Genomic DNA, 17,654 nt, shown 5'->3' with positions numbered 1-17,654 from the left:
AGTCCACGGGTTGTCAGCCGTCAGGCTGGCGCCCCGGGCGCGGTGCACGCCGGGAGTTGTGGTTTGGTGGCGCGGCCGCAGGCGCGCCGGAAGGCGGGCGCGCGGGGCACGCTGGGAGCTGTAGTCCGGCGGGGCAGGCGTGGGCCATGGCGGCGGCCGCAGCCCCAGCGGGCGGCGCGGGGCGCTCGAAGGTGGCCCCGAGCGTGGACTTCGACCACAGCTGCTCGGACAGCGTCGAATACCTCACCCTCAACTTCGGGCCCTTCGAGACCGTGCACCGCTGGCGCCGCCTCCCGCCCTGCGACGAGTTCGTGGGGGCCCGGTGAGCTGGGAAGCGGACGGGATGGTGGGAGGGGGGTCCCGGCGCCGCTGACCTGTCCGTGCCGCCCGCAGGCGCAGCAAACACACCGTGGTGGCTTATCGGGATGCGATCTACGTGTTCGGAGGGGACAACGGGTAAGGGGAGCCGGGAACGGGGGGAGCAGGGCCGGGGTTGAGGGGAGGTGGGTGTGAGGGGAGCGGGGTGTGAGGGGAGCGGGGTGTGAGGGGAGCGGGGTGTGAAGGGAGATGAATGTGAGGGGAGCTGGGTGTGAAGGGAGCGGGGTGTGAGGGGAGATGGATGTGAGGGGAGTTGGGTGTGAAGGGAGATGGATGTGAGGGGAGCTGGGTGTGAGGGGAGCAGGGTGTGAGGGGAGCAGGGCTGAAGGTCCGTGGCCGCCTCTGTCCGGCCCCCGGCCCGGCTCAGCCGCCTCTCCCGTCCCATTTCTTCCCCGCAGGAAGACGATGCTGAACGATCTGCTGCGCTTCGACGTGAAGGACTGCTCGTGGTGCAGGTGGGCAGCGCGGCCCCTCGCCGTCCCTGGGCGCTGGCAGGGCCAGGACACGCCGCGGCTTCCCTCAGCACCTCGGGCTGGGTGTAAAAGTTTGTGGCTCTACCCGAGTACCCGAGGGGAATTGTCATCTCCGCCCAGCTCTGTCACAGCTGCTCCCTGCCAGCCTGCTGTGCGCTGGGCCATCGGGGGTTATCAATCCTGGCCGAGGGGAGCCCGGGCAGCGCAGCGAGGGAGAGGACCGGGGTCGCTTCTGTTCCTGCACCCTGTGGGAGGGCAGAAGGACTGGGTGTGCTGCACCCCTCGGGCCAGGGAAGGTGCCAAGGGAGGCTCACACCTTTCTTGGCTCCTTTGCTCTGCACTGGGCAGTCTGTCGTATCTCATCTGTGCCTCACTTTTCTGTTCTGCCAAATAGATTTCAGCAGCAGCATGTTTGTAACCGTTTATGCTGTATCGCTGTTTCATAAAATCTTAGTGCAATCAAGAATCCAAAACCAGTGAAACAGTAAGGAACAAAAGAGTAACTTCTAACAGTTGTTTCTTTTCTGAGTCTGCACAGTAGCTCTGAGTGCCCAAAGCACGCCCAGGGTGTTTGACTGCTGCCGTTGTAACTTGTGCAGGGCTTTCACGACGGGGACGCCGCCGGCACCACGGTACCACCACTCCGCCGTGGTCTACGGGAGCAGCATGTTCGTGTTTGGTAAGGCAACAGCAGGTTGTGCTGGGAGTGGTAGATGTGCTGCTGTACTGGTTTGAAAAAAGAATGAGAGATCTTTAGGAAGTGTCAAAGATCTCATTCAGTAGCAAATCCAGTATTTTTCATGGCTGACTGTGATTTCAACTTTAGCTTGGAAATATTTTGCTGGTTTTTTTAAAATAAAGAAGACTTGAAGCTCATTAGCATAGTGATTCTTTAGGAGAAGGAGTGGAGGAGAAGTCTCCTGTAGTAGTCCATTAGCCAAACACTCTATGCAATCTAAAGTTTCTCCTAATGCAATGCCTGGGAGCGTGTGTGCTCCATTGCTTGGGAGTCTAATGGAACTCTTGTTGTCCAGGTGGTTATACTGGAGATATCTATTCCAATTCCAACCTGAAGAATAAAAACGACCTCTTTGAGTATAAGTTTGCAACGGGGCAGTGGACAGAGTGGAAGACTGAGGGAAGGTAAGAGCTGGTGTCATTGCCTCACGCTTTGGGGGAGTGAGGGTTGCTTGGCATCATTTCACATGGCACAGTCAGACTCTAGTTACAGTGCCGATGTTAGGGCTGCAGCATGATTGCTGCTCTGCTTTCTCAGTTAAAGTTTTTGGTTCTATAGGAGTTTTTTTGGAAGGCCTCCATTCCAGAGTGCACCACAATGGAAATTTGTCCAAAATCCACTCTTCATGTTTCAGGTCCATGACTGAAGGGATGAGAGCAAAGGGAGTTTGGTTTTTTTCTGAATTGTTTCAGTTTCAAGGATAGCTTGGAAATTGTTAATCCTGTGTGAACATGGGCTCCTGAGATTCAATGTTCCAAGGAAAATCAAAATCACTAACACATTGCTTCCTAAAGTTGACTTTGTGCACATTTCAGAATGCCATTCCTGACACTGATTGTGATCCAACTACTTTGTGTTTTTTGCAAGGGCCTGGACGGGATAAGGGGGAACGGCCTCATACTGCCAGGGGGCAGGGTTAGATGGGATATTGGGAAGGAATTCTTCCCTGTGAGGGTGGGCAGGCCCTGGCACAGGGTGCCCAGAGCAGCTGTGGCTGCCCCTGGATCCCTGGCAGTGTCCAAGGCCAGGCTGGATGGGGCTTGGCGCAGCCTGGGACAGTGGAAGGTGTCCCTGCCCAGGGCAGGGGGTGGAACAGGATGGACTTTAAGGTCCCTTCTACCCCAAACATTTTACAGTTCTGTGTTTACCACTCCCCAGTAAGCGTCACGTGGTGTCTTTACCCACAGTTGAAGTTTCTGAAATGCTGATTTCAGTGCAGAGAGGGAAGGGAACATTTGTTATTGTGATTTGTGGAGAGGGATGAGGAATGTGAAGTCCACTCTTGTGTTACTGTTGCTCGCCTCTGATGAGCACATTATATTTCAGAACATAGACCATATTAGTAATTTCTCCTTCTGGTTAATTCTGGTAACTTGGAACATTTTGGAGAGTAATTCTTACTCAGTTTACAAACTCACATTTTGCTTGTTGTTCCCCAGAGTTACAGTGTTCATGCTTAAAATGACCTCTGACAAACCAACAGATGCCTTGTGGCATCACAGGTTTGTTCAACCTGGCTGATTTAGTTAAAAAAACAAGATTATGGAAGAGAAATCATGGGTTTGATCTTTCATTGTGGGCACTACATCTTGGGAACAACCTTGAATGATCCCAAATGAGTATCCTGAGCTCTGTCCTGGTCTCATTTCTGTGTTTCACCTGCTTAGTTCATGGGAATACGTGTGGGGTGTTCATAGCAAGACTTGATTCCCACCTTGCTCTACCAATGGTGCTATGAATTTTCCCATTATTCAACTACTTTCTGCAAAATACTGTAAGAGTATTTGAGTCCTGGCAAGGAATTAGTTGGAATTTTTTTCTTTATTTCTTCCTGTCTGCATTAAGGTGACTTCTCTCCATTGAAGGCAGCAGAGTGCAAAACTAACACTTCAGAGGCTTACTCAGTGTTTGGAGGGTGCATGGCAGAAGCAATTTTGTGTAGGGAACTTTCTTCTTCTTACATGTGCATTTTAGCTCTTAGATCCTTCTACAGCCCCTCTGCAGCTGCAGAGGAAAGATTTTTGTCTGCATTTTCTTCCTTGCAGGTTGCCAGTGGCCAGGTCAGCTCACGGTGCAACAGTGTACAGTGACAAGCTGTGGATCTTTGCTGGATATGATGGCAACGCACGGTATGGGGCAGTATCACCCACTCCTTGACTGCTTTTGTGAAATCCCAGCCCCTCAGTTTCCACCTCTGTAGAGATACTTCCATATTCCAAGGGATTTAAACACTCGGCTGAAGTTTTGCAAACCCAGTCTGTTGTTGAGCATTGCACTTTTGCAATTCACTGGTTTGTGTTCAAATAAGTATGTGCTTAAAACCTAGAGATGTAGTTACTCAGAGTAGCTGTGGATGTGTAATTTGACAGTGTGCTTGGTTGTCAGGATGCAAAATGATCTTTGGAATTTGGCAAATGCGCATTTCTTCAAAGATTCCCGGCACAGGCCAGCTGATGTTGCTGGAGACTTAGCGAGCAAAGCCTGGATTTGCTGTGAAATCATCTGACAGAACTAAGAGCAACGTGTCAGTTTTTTCTCAGAAATCTCTGTGAATATGTAATATTTAGGTTGAAGAGAGGTGGGAGTTTGTATGGGGAAGGACTGGAAATGAGTGGTGCTGAGATGTTAGAGAGAGCCTGGTGCTTTGTCCCACAGTAGCTCCTTGCATTTGCTGTTGGTCTGTCATGGAACAGTCAATTCTGGACATGTCATTTCTTTTCTGTCGTGATGAACTTAAGGAGTAATTTATGTTGATGTACAATATTTGCATCATGAGAGCACATGGAGATTGTCACAAATGAGGAGCTGGGTTGCCTCCTCCTCTGAGGAGAATCTTCAGAAAAGTGTCCAGCTCCACAAAGTCTCCAGGAGAACTGCTGCTAATCAGGAAAACAGATGGGATGTCTTTGTTGTTTCTGGAGGAGGAATCAGTGTAAGATGCATGACTCTGTGGGATTGTTCAGTGCCAGCTTAGGGAGTCCCCCAGGGCCTTGGGTAGCTGTAAGGAAGGAGGGGGTGAGAGGAGCTGTCTACTTTATGTTAAATATGTCTAATCATGTTAAAAAATGTCTTTTTATGGAACTTGAGCCTCCAGGCAGATTTGAACAAAGGAAACATCTGTAGTTACTGTGAGTAACTTGTTCTGGGAACAGCACAGTCAGAGATGTGTCAGGTTACCTGCTTCATCCTCCTTTGTGTATTTAAGGAAGGATTCAGCCATGTAAATAATTGTTGTGGTCAGTCTCAGTACTTACCAGGGATGAGCAGAAGGACCAGGGTAATAAGTGGTATTTTGTAAAAATCCTGAAGATTAAATAGCTCAAATCCTTAAGCTCCAGGCTGAGTTGCTGTATGTAGCTGTTAACTGCAGTGTACTTGTAACTAGAAAGATGCTGAAGCAAGCTAGAGTGGGGCTGTCAAATTTAGGTATCGGACAAAAGGATTCTAATAATTGTTTTTCTGTCAGTGGAAGTAGGAGATTCTTCCTGTGCAGAAGGAATGTTGATGAAATAGTATTTCTGTCCTTTCAAGACCATTACCAGAAATTAACTGTTTCAAATCAAGCATTTTTTTGTGTTATGGCACAGATTAAATGACATGTGGACAATAGGCCTGCAGGACAGAGAGCTGACCTGCTGGGAAGAGGTAAGAAGCTTTAATGTCAACTAGCACACAGAATTCTCTTTTTTGGTTTTAATACACAATTATTTAAAATTTCCCATGCTAGACTGCACTGCTCTTTCTCCAAAATGTGTTTTTCACCCACAGTGAAAAGAAACAGTTCAAATTTGATTTGGTCTGGGTATTTGGAAAACCAAGTGTGTATGAAAGGGTGATTTTTTTGCTTGTGAATCTGTGAAGTGAACTTGGACTTCCCATGGGGGATTTGCTGTGCCCTCTGTGGAAGGGCCTGCGTCCCCACTTTGACCACTGCATTCCCACTCAGACCACAGACTGGGAGCTTTGCTGGCCAGCTGACTAAAGTCCTGGTCCTTACAGTACTGGGAGCTTTAAAAAACGTGGCCTCCCAACCTTTTTATCCAGGGAAAATCAGTGTGTGCAGACACGTAAGCACAGCAGGAGTCAATTACCTGTCACCAGCTTTACAGGGCCCGTGCCATGTGCTCAGTCTGGCTGCACCTGTGTCCTGTGGCCCTGCAGCATCCTCAGCATGTGGAGTTGTGCACTGTAACAATGCATTTCTGATTTTGAACTTAATTACCTTTCAGATTGAACAAAGTGGTGAAATTCCTCCTTCCTGCTGTAATTTTCCCGTGGCGGTTTGCAAAGACAAGATGTTTGTTTTCTCTGGCCAGAGTGGAGCAAAGATTACCAATAATCTCTTCCAGTTTGAATTCAAGGAAAAGATGTAAGTGTAGACAGATAAGTTTTGCAAAATCCACATAATCCTTGAATGCTTGAGTTGAGAAATGTAGTACTTAATGGGTGCTGAGGAAGAATGCTGCGTCTCCTGGTGAGGAAGGATAGAGTTAGAAAATTCAAAAGAATTGTGAAAAAATGCCCTGTTTCCTGTTTCCTGTCGCAGCTGGACACGGATCCCCACGGAGCACCTGCTGCGGGGCTCGCCGCCCCCTCCCCAGCGGCGCTACGGGCACACGATGGTGGCCTTCGACCGGCACCTCTATGTGTTCGGGGGGGCTGCGGACAACACGCTGCCCAACGAGCTCCACTGCTACGACGTGGACTCCCAGACCTGGGAGGTCATCCAGCCCAGCCCAGACAGTGAGGTAAAACCTTCAGCTCGTGTTTTTTCCTTTATGCTCCATTTTTTTTGACTCGTTTTTGCCATGGACATGTTGTGATGAGAGCATCAGCTTTTAGCTAAATAATAGCAACTCCTTCCCACTGATGGTTAATCAGCTCAAATATTGTGGGCAGCAGTCCTTAAAAATTAGTCAGTGTTGACACATCTAAAACTTTGCTTAACACTTTTTAAAGAAATACCATGAAATGCTTTGATATGTGTTATGAGTCAATCATTTGTTCAGTCAAAAGCTGAACAATGAATTCAGTGTGTACCAGTGGTTCTTCGCTTGGCTGTGTGATGCTCTTGAAGCAGAATTCAAAACTAGACAAGGTTTGACTTGTCACCGTAATGGCCATGTGCATAAAATCTTATAAATTCTGGTTATACATAGAGGTGTGGCTGGAAAATAGTAATACGGAGGCTCAGAAAAGTCTGTTTTAACATACTTGCATTAATAAGAGATATAAATTTTAAAATGTCTGGTTTTTACATGGACATCAAAAGGCTGTAGACCACCAATTGCCAAGGAAACACTCCAAATGAGACAATACTAAAAAAAAAAAAAAAAAAAAAAAGGAACATATGAACCTATTTCTTTTGCTACTTGCTACTCATGGCAAGGCAGCGACTTGTGTGATAAAATGTCAGTGTTTTTTCATAGCACACTCACAGATCCTGTCTGGGATCAGCTTGTATTCCAGGTAGAAGTGCCAAGGGTTCACCTGGTTTCAGTGCACATTTCAGGTCACGTTTCAGTAAGTGAGGATCATTTAATCCCTGAGTGCACAAGCAGTTGGTTCCCTGAAGCCCATACCAGCGTGTGTGGTTGCTGGCTTTGGAACAGCAGCATTCACTGTTTGTTAATGTGAACAGATTTTATCTTAAGCCATGTCAAGGTACTGCAGCTGATGGCACAGTAGGTTTAGGGTGTGAGCTGCTCTGTGGGAGGAGATGCTCCGTGTGTGTGCTGTGCACACAACTGCATAGCCTGAGGTTACACCTCAGAGAGCTGAGTGTTGGAAGACTTGGGATCAGGTGCAGAGTTACTGATTTAGCCAGCATAGGTGTGACAGGGCTCACCCCCCCAGTGCTGTGCTGTGTGATGTGTTTGGTGTGTTTATGTGTTTGCAGACACGTCACAGCATTGGATGAGCCCACACACACACTGCATGTAATTAACCATGCACATGGGCCTCGTTGGGAACTGTTACTTGACCAGAGTATTTCACAGTAGCCTATTTAATGCTTTACAAAGCTGATTTATTGTCACGTGAAAGTAATAAAGCTGCATCTTCAACTTTCTAAAGCCACAGTTACCTTCAGGATTGTAGATGCTGTTCTGTTCCTGCCGGTGTTACTGTTTGATGTGTGAGGCTTCAGCAGGCATTGGTTCTTTGGGACACAAGTGCTTATTGCTTCCAGGAGCAGAACTGCTCCTGGCAGTGCTGCAAACCAGCATTATTCCCTGAGTTATCCCCTGCTAAATTTCATTTCAGATTTCAAAGCTCTTTTCTTCATCTGTCTGTAATCCAAAACAGAAGTCTGTTAGTTGCCTTTGTTGTATTTTGGAGTTTCTTTCTCTGGTACTACAGCATCTAGAGACTGATTTGGTAGAAATGGGAGGTGAAACTGAAGTGCTGTGGAAACACGTGATAGTAAATTTTCCTAAAAGACCGATTACCTGCAAAACCTGAAAGACTTTTGGTGTTTTAAGTGAATTTTAAATTATTTTGTGTCTTCTGGAGTCATAACTAGGTAATTTCTCAGAATCATTTTCCTAAAGTTTCTATGAGCTTTTGGCAAAGACTTCTAAAAATAGCAATGAATCTCTAGTACCATCCTGTTCCCTGGACACTCTGAACTTGGATTTTCCTTTTTTATCTATCTCTATGAACAAATTTATTCACATTAATTTGAAACAAAATAGAAGTCGATAAGTGCAATGCTGTCTCAGCACTTCATGGTTTCTGCTGTGTGTGAGGTGATAGTGACCTCTGTTACTGTGCAGCAGAATGACCTACCTTGACTTTTAGAGTTGGGTTTTTTCTTTCCAATGGATGGATTGTAGAGTTTACATTCTGCTTGCACTGTATTATGTGATAGGATCTTAGAAATGCTGCATTACAACTTTGCTTAACTGCACTATGGCAAGGTTACTTTCTTACTCATGTGATGCATATCCTTAATTCTTTCTTCTTTTGGACATTTACCACGGAGTGGGTAAAGCCTCTGGAGTCCCAGATAAGAAGGTTTGGTGCTAAATGAGCTCTTAAGTCAGTGGTGATTTTTACAGTACTTTGCAAAAGAGATTACAGAAGAGATTTCTTACGCTGAAGGAGAGTGATTACTGCCATTCCAGTCTTGTTCTCTGAATTTAGCCAGCCCTGAGGAGCTTTTCAGGGTGATTTGGACTTTTCTGGGAGTGATTTGGACTTTTCAGACCTATTTATGCCAGTAGGAGGAATAGGCTGTCAGATGGAGATTGTATGTCCTCTGCTACCCTGTTATGGGCAACGCAGAAGGTGACAAGTCACACAAGGCTGAAGAATCTTGAGGTTGTTACCTGGAAAGGGTGGCACAATTTGGGCATTAATCACAACAAAGCACAGTGAGTTCTAGGAAGGTCCTAGAGGCACTTCTTGAGCACAGACTGCAGTCATGTGTCAGGTGCTGCAGGTGCCCTGAGACAGTCTGGCATTTTCTGCATTTTGAGCAAACAGGTAGAACCTGGGAACAGGTCTGGCAATGGACCTATTGTAGTTCTCTGCCCAGGGTGCTCAGAATTCTTGGTAGTGCCTCGCTGTGGGATGGAGGATGGGAAATGACTTAATGGGTAGAAGAGGGCAAACTGAGATGGAACAGGTCAGTACTTCAAAAATAAACCAGGAGCTCTCATTTTATGCCTTAGGATGTCTCCAAAATGAATAACAAGACATCCTTGCTGAGCTACACAATTGCAGTCTGTAGCTCCTCAAACCTATATAGAGTATGTGTACATATGTACTGTACAGAGCACACAGAGCTATTCCCCATCTTCGCTGTTAGATGATCTTCACAGCTGGGGGTTCTGCTTTTCTAAGGCAGCCACAGGAATATCTTGAGTCCTTGCCTGCCTGCATAACACTGCCAAAGCTTCCTGGCATGCTGGATTTTTTTTTTACGGGGCTACTGGAGGATTTCAAAAACAAGAAATAGATTTTTTTGTTTGCCTCGAGTTTTTCTATTGAACTCAAAATATCTTTTACTTTCTGAAGAAGGTTGGAAGCAGCATAAGAAATCAGCAGGCAGTAAGAGGAAAAATGCCCCATGTTGCACAGTTGACAGACACATGTACACGTGGCAGTCATGGCTTGTGCTACAGAGAGGAGTGTTCTGCAGGGAATGACAGGAGCTCCAGGTCTGGCAGGGAGCGCAGCCAGTTGTGGACACAGACCCACAGGATCCAAGGTGATGTTTAGAGCAGCCACTGCCTCATAGAGCAGGGTGTTAAGTCAGGAAGAAGAAAATTCTCCTTCCTCACAGTTCCTGTCATCTCCCTGTGGCTGCAGGGGCTGGTGAGTCATCCATCTCTCCTGAAGTTATGAGGGAAATCTCTAAAACTTGTTCTGGGAAACCTTTCAGTCTCACAATTAGGCCTTTCAAAGCCAAGAGCAATAAAAATTTCCAGTTTTCAAAGCTCTTAATTTTTCTTTTAATAAGCCAAAATGGAGGTTAATGTGCTGGTAACCTTCTTGGGCTTACTTGGAGGCTCAGTTTTGGAGGTTTTCAGATGGATTACAGTGACGTGGTTTGTGGGCAGCTGAGGAAGATTAAAAGGATTTAGTCATCCTCCTGGGGGTGAGTCTGCCCCAGTCTCCTTGTGCAGAGATCAGTTACCCCTCGAGGTATCTTCAGGCAAGAGAATCGTGTTACTATGTGCACAATGCCCTGAATTCCTGCAGTGAGCCCCCTAACAAGATCTGCCTCACAGGTGGGCAGAGTAGTTGTCAAGGTATCGTGTTCTGCTGGGAGAGATAAAACTGAGCATTTCACAATCCAGAGAGAAGACTGACATTTTTGATGTTTATAAAAAATATGTGCTGTTCAGGCTTGCATCCTTTCTAAAAAAACTCTTTTAAAAATGTAGGAGCTTCATGCCAGTGCCCTTTGCAGGTCTGTGCTCAGTGAGCTGGAGAGAGACATCTTGAAAATGTTTGTATTTACAAGAATCTGCATATCAGAGTAACTGCAGCTAACTATTGCACAGCTCCATTTCTCTTTGTCAATTCTATGTTCATATCCTTTCTGAGGGGTGTTCATTATTACATCCTTTTCAGCATGTAATAATAAAACAGTATTCTCCCAGAGAAAGCAAAATGCAAATGATGTGGATTGATAGGCAGAAGGAATATTTCTGTAACTCACTCACTGGTAAGGAATTGTAACAACACAGATTTAACATGACCCAATTAAGGTGGTATAAAATTGAGTAAAATAGAAAGACTTGAAATATGCTTTTTGAATGAGGAGCAGTTACTCTGTCTTAAATTTTTGCCAACAACCTTGAAAGACAACAGAAAATCACAGCTTTCCTCCAATATTTACTGATTGTCCTGAGTTTTACCAATTACTGATTACATTAACAGTCCACTCAGGGATTTAGATTTCTTCCTATGGTGGGTGCAAACAGTCCATGTTTCAGTTTGGCTGTAGGATACATTTATGAACGGAGTGTGTGGTCTGGGCTTCATGGTTTCCCTTACAGCATCCCTGGAAACAATGACTTAAATTCCCAGTTCTTGTGGGGAGCTGAGAGAGCTTCTGGTGGTCTCAAATGGCTGGAAGTGCTGTGATATTCTTGGTTCTAGAAGCTGACACAGTGTAGTGTCATTAAGCAACTAAATACATGATCATTGCATTTATTAGATAGATCTTCCAGTATAACATCTCCCCATGTTGTGTTCGCAAACCAGGGAGGTTGTTCAGAGAAGAATGATTGAAGATGGGAAGTCCAGTGACCAGCTGTGAAGTGAAGTCTCTTTTAGGTGTAGGAAATTAAATCTTCCCTGGCTTGCCTGGGGAACAGAGGGTTTTTAATCTATTAGTGAAAGATAAAACAAGATCCGGTCACTCTTCTAGTTGAAACTAGAAATATCCAGACTGAAAAAGAGGAAAACAAATGTTTACAAATTGTATAGAATGAGAGTAATTATTTATTAGAACATTTTATCAGAGTGTTTTTGGTAAAGTCTTCATTACACTTAAACCAGGATTTGATATTTTCTAAAAGGAAAGTTTTCCTCAAAGAAAGTCTCAGTTTCAGTACCTCTTCACGGAAGTCTGGTAGGTTGGTTTATTCAGGAAGTCAGGTTAAGATCTCAAAAGTACTATTATGGTTATTGGATTTTTGAAAGCATGCCACATGCCAAAGAGAAACAAATGACTGGTCACTGGATTTCTGTCAGCTGTTGTCAGATTTCAATATATGATCTTTTGTGACACATTCATTGGATTTGGCTGGAGTTTGGCTTGCTCTTCAAACTGCCTCATCCTCTCTGATGAATTAATTATACATGAACATTGCTCTTTAAAGCTGCAACTGATATATACTAAAACAATTTTAAAGGAAATAACATTTACTATTATTACAACTGTAAATAAATTACAGACAGCCTCATACCCTGACCTTTGTGGTTATGCTGCCACGTGTTTGGATGTCATTGTTAATGGATTTACCTTCCTGTTTCCATTCTGTGTTCTCCAGTGAGTGTCAGATGGAAAAATCTCATTCTCAGTGTAGAGCACAATTGCAAACGATGTCTCTGTTGCATCCCCTGTCACTTACTGTAACCAGAGCTGGTATTGCAACAAGCTTTTGTTATTATGACTTTGCTTCTGTATGTGGTGATTTAGCCCAGAACCCCCCCGTGTGCTGGGCTGAGCCCCCAGCGTGGGCAGCAGGGCAGGGGGGGATTCTGCCCCTGTGCCCCGCTCAGCTGAGCCCCCACCTGCAGAGCTGCCTCCAGCCCTGGGTTCCAGCACGGGAAGGACCTGGAGCTGCTGCAGCGAGTCCAGGGGAGGCCACAGAGCTGCTCTGAGTGTGGGACTCCCTCTGCCCTGGAGCCAGGCTGGGAGAGCTGGGGGTGTTCACCTGGAGAAGAAAAGGCTCTGGGGAGAACGTAGAACCCCTTCCAGGGCCTAAAGGGGCTCCCAGAGAGCTGGAGAGGGACTTTGGATAAAGGCCTGGAGGGACAGGACAAGGGGGAATGGCTTCCAGCTGCCAGAGGGCAGGGTTAGATGGGATATTGGGAAGGAATTCTCCCTGTGAGGGTGGGGAGGCCCTGGCACAGGTTGCCCAGAGAAGCTGTGGCTGCCCCTGAATCCCTGGAAGTGTCCAAGGCCAGGCTGGACGGGGCTTGGAGCAACCTGGGCTAGTGGAAGGTGTCCCCTGCCCGTGGCAGGGGTTGGAACAAGATGAGCTTTAAGGTCCCTTCCCACCAAAACCATCCTGTGATTCTGTGATTTATCTGGGGTTGTAGGTTTCTGCACCATGGTCTTCAACTTTCCATCTTCTGCTTCAGTCCATGACAGTTTCTGTATTAACAGCTCCATATGTGGAAGTGCTGCTTACAGAGGTGATCCTCTGCTTTGCATTGCTGTTAAGCTGCAATAGATCATTTATGTTGACAATGTAGTTATGGCAATCTCAGTAAATACACTGCGGACAAAATATTTTTGGCTTTCTGACATTAGTGTGGTGTTGAAGGTTTCATGAGATGTTTTGAGAAGTCTACCAGTGGAAATCCCTAAGAACAGGCTGGATTTTGTTCTCTCAGGAACAAAGTAAGTATTGTTGACCCTGTCTGAGGCAAAGGAAACAGCCTTTGAAGAGGTCCATTCTGTGTGTCTGTGATAGAGTTTTTATTCCCTGTTTTCTTGTCTGTACCATCAGAGGGGAAAAGTAAAAGCTAAATTTCCATCTTAGATGTAAATTAAATTTCCATTGTAACAAGAGCACAGCTGAGCTCCCAGCCCTGCAGTATGTTAAAGAGCAGGAGGAAGTCTTAGAATCACAAAAGTAGGTGGGTTAGAAGGACTTCAAGGTTTCAAATCCAAGCACATGCTCAGAGCAGGTCTGGTTGGGGCAGGCTGCTCAGGGCATTGTCCATTCCATTCCGTTCCATTCCAGTGTATCTCCAGGGTTAGAGATCCAGCAGCTTCTCCTGGCTTCCATCCAGTGCTTGTCCACTATCATGATCAAAGACATTTTCCTCTCACACTAAGAAGGAATTTCCTGTGCTGACTTGAGTCTATTGGCTCCTCTCTTCCCACTGGGCACCTCTCTGAAGAGCCCCTCTGACATCCCTGCACACCTGGAAGAAGGTGCCTCTTTTGCTTTCTCTTCTCTCGTGCATCCTGTGCTCCAGCCCTTGATCACAACCTTGATGTTGGGTCCCTCCACCAGACTTGTTTGTGTAGGTCAATGCCTTTCTGTACTGGGGATCCCAGAACTGGCAGAGCGCTTTAGCTGGGGACTTAAAAATAGTGAGTAGAGGAGGACAAGTCCCTTCCCTGAGCCCACTGGCGCAGCTGAGGGGCTGCTGGCCGTGCTGCTGGAGGACGCTGCTGAGCCCTGTGCAGCTCCTTGTCCACCACATCTGTGTTCTGCAGAGTTGTGTTCTAGAAAGCCAGGCCCCAGCCTGTATCATTGCAAGGAACGACTGTCCCAGGGCCGAGACTTGGCAGAACTTCCTGAGGTGCCCAGCAGCCCATTTTCCAGCCTGGCTAAGTCCTTTGGAATATCAGCCTCCACCATTTCAACTGCTCCAGACAATTTGCTATCAAGCATAGACTTGATGAGAATGCAGTGCCCTCTATGACCCATGAAGCATTTTGAAGGGGATGATCAGGTTACTCGGGAAAGATTTGCCTTTGGTAAATCCTTGCTGACTGGTACCAGTCACCTCCTTCATGTGGTGGAAGTACCTTCCAGGAAGATTTTTCTCCATAACTTTCTTGGGACAGCAGTGCAGTTGCCTGGTTCATGGTTAGCTGTCTTCCCAAAGTTCATACCAGGCCAGATTTTTAAAATTAATAGGTACTTTTTGGGTTATAAAGAGCACTTTGGTTACTCTTGGGTACCTGCAGTGATAAACTGGAAGAGTCCATTGCCATAATCTGAAAGGAATGACAGCCTAAGGAAAGGCCCAATAAAGGAACATCAGCCTGTGGAAAGGCTCAGTAAAATCCTTCAGCATTTCCCTGCTTTTCTTCGTTTGTAGACCTGTGTGTCTTGAAGCTCAGCCTAACATGTGTCTGTTCCAATTTTGTCTGAAAGCAGAGATTGTCTGCACCCAGCATGGGAAAACATTTTAAATCCTTAAACCTCCTTGAACTGAAAGACTATCCAAAGCTCTGTCTGTCCATCTGTTTGAGTTTGATGCTGTTGCTTGGTGTAACAGTGGGGAAACAATCTCGTGTATCAACAGCTCCCAGTCAACATCTCCCAGTAGTGGCAACTCATTTGGACCTGTTGTAGCTTACATTTTTCTTCCAGTTTCGGAGAAAAATAGATTATTTTTTTACCTCTTAATTTATGTTGGTTCACCAAGTTAGTTTGTTGATGGCTTTAGGTCTTTTTATTTCATTTTGGCTTTAAGCTTTTAATGGTACTGGAGGATAGAGAGACTCACTGGTGTTCCTGGGTTGTGAAAGAAATCTGTGCACATTATTACTGGCTTTTGAGTTCAATGCAGCAGTTACCTTCTGAAATACCTGCTTATTCATAGCTGAGTGTGAGGAAAATTAACATTTACACAGTTATAAATCTGTTCTGTAAATATAAGAAGGCTTCTGAGGAGCTGAGAGTAAGAAAACTGAAACAACTGCAGAGGATTTGATTTTAGCAATGTCGTAGTATTGCCCATAATGTTGAAATTTCTATCAAGAAAAGCACTGAAACATATTAAAATGAGAGTCAGAGAGAGAAGATAAGCACTGCAAGAGCACAAGTAGTCACAGCCTGCAATAATAGCATAGCTAATGCATTCCTCACAGCCAAGAGAGTGAATCTCACTACAAGCAAGTTGGGTTTTTGTCCCTGACCCAGTTCTGCCGGCAGTGCAGAAGAGCTGGGCGAGGCTGTGGCCAGGCCCAGGCAGAGCTGGGCCCTCGCAGGGCTCTGTGTGTGCTGCCGACCTACCAGCTGAGAGAGCTTCATCCTCTTCCAGTGTGTCAGTCAGCTCTGACATAAAGAACAGGTTGTCACTTTGGGGTGGTCCATCTGCCCTGTTTTTTCATCAAGACAAAATGTGGGAAGGCTGTCTCAGACTTGGGAATATTCCCTCTTAGCTTGTAATCTGCATTTTGCCTGCTTACAGTGAGCAAACCCCTCAGCTTCTCATCCTCATCCCTGGAAGCGTCCATGGCCAGGCTGGATAGGGCTTGGAGCACCCTGGGCTAGTGGAGGGTGTCCCTGCCATGGCCGAGGGTGGAACAAGATGAGCTTTAAGGTCCCTCTCAACCTGAACCAGTCTCAGATTCTGTGATTTGTGAAGAGCCATTGGGAGGAAGAGGGCAGACAAAAAGCAATTAGTGCAAAAGATTTCATTGCTGTATGTCTCTGTCATTGCACAAACCTTGAGAAAACTACACAGCTAAAATGTTGATGGTTCAGTCACAGTGATGGACTCCAAACAAGACCACGGAGCTTTTTCTGGACTGACTCTGAGTGTTCTGGATACACAGGGATGATCTTCTGGTGCTGGTCTTCTGGGACTGCTGCTCCATGTCTGGTCTCTCATGCCTCCCATCTATACTTTTACACACTTTTGTTTTTAAACCTTTTAACCAGGTGTCCTACCCAGCAGTGGCTGAGAGAGTATCTGCCCCAGAGGAAGCTCCCACTGTGCCCTTGAGAGAACGGGGTTAAAAAAAATCTTGGGATGTATTTGGTTTAGATTTCAGCATAGCAACAGTTAAACAAGGATCTACAGCAGACTCAGAGGTAAATAAACACTTGGAAGTGAAAAAGACTTCAAAAATGGAAATCAAACTTATTCAAGGAGAGAGAGAAATTCCACCTTCATATATGCCTTTTCTTTTCTGCTCCTTTTTTTCCCCCTTGCAATTTATCATGAGCTATTTAACTTAAGCTGTAATCCAAGAACCATTTAAGCCTTGGCTCTGCATGTGCAAGTTCTAAATTGCATAGAGCAGGCTACTATTGACCCCTGAGTGGAAATGATTCATTTTACTTCTTTAACTATTTAATTTTACTTTACATTGCTTCAACTTAATTTAGTAAGGACTTCAAGCAAAGCTGAATGTGTTCCTGGTGAGGTCAAAATTTAAATCAATGAGTTTATGAAGGGGTTTGCACAGGTATTACTGAGTTTATTTTAAAGTATATGTGCTCAGGCCCAGAGTTAATGCTCAGGGCTGTAATCTCACCTATTTGAATGATTGCTGGGTGCTCTGGCAGAGGGAGAGGCAACTCTAATGTACAGCTTTGGGAGTCAAATGAGAACCCTGATGAGCAGCACAGGACAAACTCCATTTGTGCTGTCTAGACAAGCTGCAGTGCAAGTCTGAGCATAAGAAATGAGAGGAAAAAAAGACTTATGAAATACTTTTATTTTGAAAATGATGGCTTGAGTCATTCCAGCAGTGTGGAAGGGTGTACTGAAAGGAAAGCAAAGGTGACGGATGAGATCTGCTTTTGAAAGCAAAGATTCCAGCTTGTAAAGATGCTCAGATGCAAATCTCATTAACCTTAAATAGAGAAACCACTCCAACAGATGAAACAGGGCAATGTAGCTCAGAGAGGGGTGCCAGCCCCCATCACTGGAGGTGTCAGGATTGAATCTAGAATTTCTTCTGTCAGGCACTGTTAATAAAGTAAGGAGATCACATTGATGGAGAGGTAAGTACAGGATCTAGAGCTGACAAATACGTTCAGATTGGCAGTGCCTCTTAGTCGGTGATTTTTAGCATTCCTGTATGCACCAGGAATGACAAAGACAAATCCCTTTGGATTCACACGGGACCATCTGGAGTTGTGCCAGCAGATGAAATTAGAATCATAGAACTACAGAACCATTAGGGTTGGAAAAGACCTTCAAGATCAGCACTGCACATTCACCACTAATCCATATCTCCAAGTGCCACGCACCTTTTGAACACTTCCAGGGATGGTGACTCTGTCACTGCCCTGAGCAGCCTGTGCCAATGCTTACAACCCTTTTTATAAGAAAATGTTTCCTAATATCCAGCCTAAACCTCCCCTGCTGCAATTTGAGCCGTTTGCTCTCATCCT

General features: G+C 45.7%; 1 protein-coding gene across 2 annotated transcripts in view; it reads left to right on the top strand.

Moving 5' to 3' along the window:
* The first annotated feature begins 116 nt into the window (after positions 1-116).
* The window catches only part of LZTR1 (leucine zipper like transcription regulator 1), a 38,055-nt gene continuing 20,517 nt past the window's right edge, over positions 117-17,654 (top strand). The window contains exons 1-9 of one of the 2 annotated variants that reach the window (XM_048327916.1): positions 117-322; positions 394-456; positions 777-833; positions 1,451-1,530; positions 1,886-1,994; positions 3,636-3,719; positions 5,178-5,235; positions 5,820-5,959; positions 6,137-6,338. In XM_048327916.1, the coding sequence (XP_048183873.1) occupies positions 147-322; positions 394-456; positions 777-833; positions 1,451-1,530; positions 1,886-1,994; positions 3,636-3,719; positions 5,178-5,235; positions 5,820-5,959; positions 6,137-6,338 (969 nt within the window). In that variant the 5' untranslated portion in view covers positions 117-146. The remainder of the gene's footprint in view (positions 323-393; positions 457-776; positions 834-1,450; positions 1,531-1,885; positions 1,995-3,635; positions 3,720-5,177; positions 5,236-5,819; positions 5,960-6,136; positions 6,339-17,654) is intronic. The other variant, XM_048327915.1, reaches the window with a different exon arrangement.

Source organism: Corvus hawaiiensis, chromosome 24, assembly GCF_020740725.1.
Source record: "Corvus hawaiiensis isolate bCorHaw1 chromosome 24, bCorHaw1.pri.cur, whole genome shotgun sequence".
Lineage (NCBI taxonomy): Eukaryota > Metazoa > Chordata > Aves > Passeriformes > Corvidae > Corvus > Corvus hawaiiensis.
Note: the sequence above shows the minus strand (reverse complement) of the source record. Positions and strands in the feature narration are given on the sequence as shown.